This window comes from Sinohyriopsis cumingii, chromosome 7 (genome assembly GCF_028554795.1).
Source record: "Sinohyriopsis cumingii isolate HCF-2022 chromosome 7, ASM2855479v2, whole genome shotgun sequence".
Classification (NCBI taxonomy): Eukaryota; Metazoa; Mollusca; class Bivalvia; order Unionida; family Unionidae; genus Sinohyriopsis; species Sinohyriopsis cumingii.
Window position 1 is genome coordinate 19,358,227 of NC_142967.1, and position 4,684 is coordinate 19,362,910.

Genomic DNA, 4,684 nt, shown 5'->3' on the forward strand with positions numbered 1-4,684 from the left:
TGATTAGAAGGGTTACCAAACACATTTCAATTCATCAGTGGTAAAATAATGATTAGAAGCATTACCGAAACATGTTTCAATTCATCAGTGGTAAAGTAAGGATTAGAAAGATTACTAAACATATTTTATTCAAAGGCGTATAACATTATAACATGAAACAACAGTTTGCAGGAGAAAAGAAATAGCTATTTCATGAACAACAGGAAACATTGAGCTTAATAATACTAGTGTTAATGTTTTGTATACTGTTCACCGCGGTTTTGGGATGGATTCAAGAAGTAAACATGATAATTATGAACTACATAAAATAAAAAATAAAAAAAGGAAATTAATAATTATTCGTTTTTCAGAGAAGATTGTATTTCTTAAAGTGAGAGACAGTATAACTAGTTTTGATTAATCAATGCTCTACAGATGTTTTTCGATGAAAGATATATTTGTAAATGGTATTAAATAGTGTCAGGAAAGCAAAATAATATTTGGGGCGATTAATGTTCCTAATGGAGCATCGTAACATGATAATATGTGGGGCAACTTGTACTTGATTTATTAGAAACTGAATATACTAGATATATTATTATTATTATTGTCATTATTATTTGTCCAACGTTATTTCCAAACATAAAAACGGCAATATAATATTAGATGAATCATGTGACAAAATAGATACATCGTTAGAACTGTTAACTAGCGTGTATCAAGGATACAAATTTGTGTGTGTGTGTGTGTGTGTGTGTGTGTGTGTGTGTGTTGGATTTTTAATGTAGCATGATATCCCACCCAGACACATTATCCTGACGATCTAACTACTAGGCCACCGGAGCGGTCGTTTCTTCTTGAATGATTTTGAAATGCTATCACAGATTCATCTTTTCACATTAAATATATCGTGCTGTCAATGTTGGTGAGCAAACAATTGCAGCAGTTTAATTTAAGTCTTGAGTTAAATGAGCTAAAACAATTTTAAACGGAATTGTTTAATTTCACAAGAAATTTTAGACAAATCTTTTAAATCACATTAAGAGACAGTTCGCCCAACAGTTGCACTCAGCATTACACTTGCTTCTCTCTCTCTCAAACTCTATATTGTCTTCTAACTTCTTGTATTTTTGTTCATTTGGTTTATTTTAGTTCTACAACTTCTTTATTTATTCTTAGAAGTATTTTATGTCCAACATTACAAGAAATATCTAATTAAGTACCCTGTTAGTTTCTTTCCTTAGCTGACTAAATTTTGTTTGTAGAGCTCAAGCATCATTTTCATAACATCTTGCATTTGACATTAGTTAACTATTTTATAGACTTTCTTGTTCATCATACAAATTTCGCAAAATGTACTTAATTTTTTTTAAATTGTTAATACTTATGATAAATCATGTTAACCATAACAAATCTATTAGGTTTCATATTACGGGCCGTCATCCCAATATTGCAATTATATATGAACTTTGGTGGATTTGAATTACGATACTGTTTTTAAGTCCATAGAGTCGTCATAGTACCTTCTCGTTAAAGAACTTAATCAGTTTATCAAGCGTGACGGTGGGACGTTTTTCCAATATTTGGAAGCTCACTTGGTGACAAAGCCTGCAAGAAGATTATTGAGTAGCTGTACACTTACTTATTCAGGGTGCGTAAGAATATTATGATATATTCAAAGTCGCTTGCGTAATGGTATGTTGAATTCTTGTTTCAATATAGTCCTCTGTTTATTGCTTCCAAAATATAATTTCTTTGGGATTTCAGTTACATATTTTAATTTTATTATATATATTAGATATTATATGTAAACTTTGGATTTTATAATAATAATTTAAGAGTGTTCTTAAATGAGATTATTATTTACATCGGCAGGTCAAACATTGAGTCCGATCCACTGGGGTGGAAAGAGGTCATCGTAACTATACCCCCACTCTCCTTGAGATCCGTTTCACGCAGGATGAGGATAATACACAGTTATACCTCTACCTAGAAACCCCGCCCACCATCCGAACATTCCAACCGTGATAATTACGTGATCACATGATGCTAGAGTTGCCATGTCCACTTCAGGTGCATTGCCATCATCCACAAAATAGATGTTGTCCTTAGTTCTTTTACGAAGTGTTTTCTGCGACCATTTCATATCATCTGAAGCCACAAGAAATATCGACTCGTAGAATTTATTTTTCATGTAATCCATGGCCTCCAATGTTATACACTTTTTCTTTCACCACGTCTCCCCTTCTAATGTGGACACCTATTAATGTTGCAGATTTCAGTACAAAACTTGATCGTGCTTTTTTGATGATGATGCTCGCCTTTTCTCTTGTACTGTTTTTAAACTGAAACTGTTTGCGAATTTCTTTTTGTACATGACTAAAGTACTTCCAGGACTGAAGATAGTAGCCCGCCGTGTAGCTTTGATTATTTGACAGTGACATTAAATTTCTGTCAAACTTACAACAACAAGACGCCTCATGTACCAATTTATACTTGTCACAGACTTCTCGAGTTTTGAGTACGAGTACATTTTTTAGATCGAAGATTTGATACAGAGCGTAACTTTTACTAATAATGAGAGTGAAGTTGTTCTGTGTAGCTATGCCTATAACATCTGGTTCCCCAACCGACCTTCGCTAGTATAGCAAAGAAAATGACCAGGCCACTGTCCATCATAGTAAACGGTGAAACCAAAAAATACAAATACTGAGGTAACAAACGACAGGAATAAGAAACCTGGAAAATTAGAAGATAATTGCTGACTTAAATGTTTAATATTTTTTTTTCTCGTTTGATTAGAAAAGCCAATACGTTTACAGTTTTGGGGACACCGCCCTCCCCCCTTTCGACAATATGGTTAGAAAGTATAAATTGGTAATGACTACGTTTTGTGCATTTTTAAATCCTTTATGCTTTTCGATTTCAAAGGCCGGGTGGGGATACTAGATACTTGATGACATTCAGAAAAGAAAACAATTCGTTTCCTAAATTTGGCAATGAACATAGGAAAATGTTGTGCTTTAACTTCCAGCAATGTCTTGAAGTTTTCATGATACGATGGATCTGTAATTTTCATTGAAAGGCGGTTTTCCATTGGTGATTTAATAAGAGTTTTGAAAGCGGTTTTCTGTTGGTCATTCAATATGATTTTTGAAAGGCAGTTTTCCACTGGTCAATTAATAAGATTATTCTGATAGTTGAACAACATAGTTTTGTACATAACTGAATTAATTTTATATTCTCTCATAAATCTATATTAGTCAAAAGTTAAAATGACTGGAACCAAATTTTCAAAAGTGTGCATATCTTTGAACTGGTTCCTGTTTCAGACTGGTGATATAACACTTGAGGGATTTTTTTTGTTGTTGCAATATATAATAACATATTGGTACATGTTTTGCAACGTTCGTTTCTAAAAGAATATTAAAAGTTAAATCCGTACGTGTATTACTAAACATTTTGACTAATTTTCATTTATATATATATATATATATATATATATATATATATATATATATATATATATATATATATATATATATATATATATATATATATATATATATATATATATATATATATATATATATATATATATATATATATATATATATATATATATATATATATATAATGATTCATTTCTGGATTTGAATGAGTCCTTTCATTAGTTTGTGATCAAAGTCATAGATCTTGAACACAAAATGTTAACAGAAAACCATTAGGATAGCTCTCTTGATAATATTGGATAAATCAAGCTAATACATTCTCACTGTAAAATTCTACATTGGCAACAAGTGAAGAACATGATGTATATCCGACAATACTGTTAAATGCAAACATAGACACAAAATCAAACAATGTATTCAACAAATAAAAGCAGCTACTACTCTAACTGTGATGTGGCTACAAACATTTTCAGTTATTACTTTGTCATACCGAGTCATACTTATATTTCACGCTCATTCGGACAGAGTCAAGACCACTGCAATGGACTTTGGACTTGCCGCAAAGTTTCTAGACAATAAAAAGTTAAAAGGCTTTTGAACAGTCATATACTTTTTTCATATTATGTCCAGACTTTAAACGATATTTAAACGGAAAACAAGAGACAAAACCGTACACTTTCTTCATCAAAGTTAGCAACAGTCAAGCAACCGGTTTATCATTTTAAAAATCAAACGTCTTTTTAATGAACGGTTACAAAATGATCATTTAACCTACATAGTTTTCTCAAGAACAGCTTTCCGGGACTTTCCTAAACATTATAAATCTAATATCGTTCGTCATTTATAATGTATCATTAGTTTGTCGTGAATACAGACAGACACACACACACACTTTTTAATTCGTACTCTATGGAGATTCGAATCCAGATACACGTGGCACCCATCGCTTTGCCTGCACAAACCAGTCATATTCCATTACGACTAACCACACATCACCAAACAATGATATAAAAAATCGGTTTATGGACTGGTCATAAGCAGACGCACTCGAAAATTATACCAGACTTTTGTTTAAATCCGATAAACATTTTTGTTTATTTTGAAATCTACTCACTTAAACAAAGAATGACGAATCCTGTATAAATCGAACGCCACCTTTGGGAGAAAAAAAATAAATCAACCACTTTTTCCCCTAAGCAACAACTTACCATTGTAAATATATTTAAATAAGATTAATTTATGTCTAGAAGTTT

At 31.7% G+C, this 4,684-nt stretch overlaps 1 protein-coding gene across 1 annotated transcript; it reads right to left on the reverse strand.

Moving 5' to 3' along the window:
• Positions 1 to 1,930: 1,930 nt before the first annotated feature.
• Positions 1,931 to 2,423, reverse strand: LOC149794823 (galactoside alpha-(1,2)-fucosyltransferase 1-like). Its single transcript, XM_089963716.1, has 2 exons — positions 2,301 to 2,423; positions 1,931 to 2,185 (listed from the first exon to the last, which is right to left on the reverse strand). Exons 1-2 carry the CDS (start codon positions 2,421 to 2,423, stop codon positions 1,931 to 1,933), a joined length of 378 nt encoding a protein of 125 aa, XP_089819842.1.
• Between the last annotated feature and the right edge of the window lie 2,261 nt (positions 2,424 to 4,684).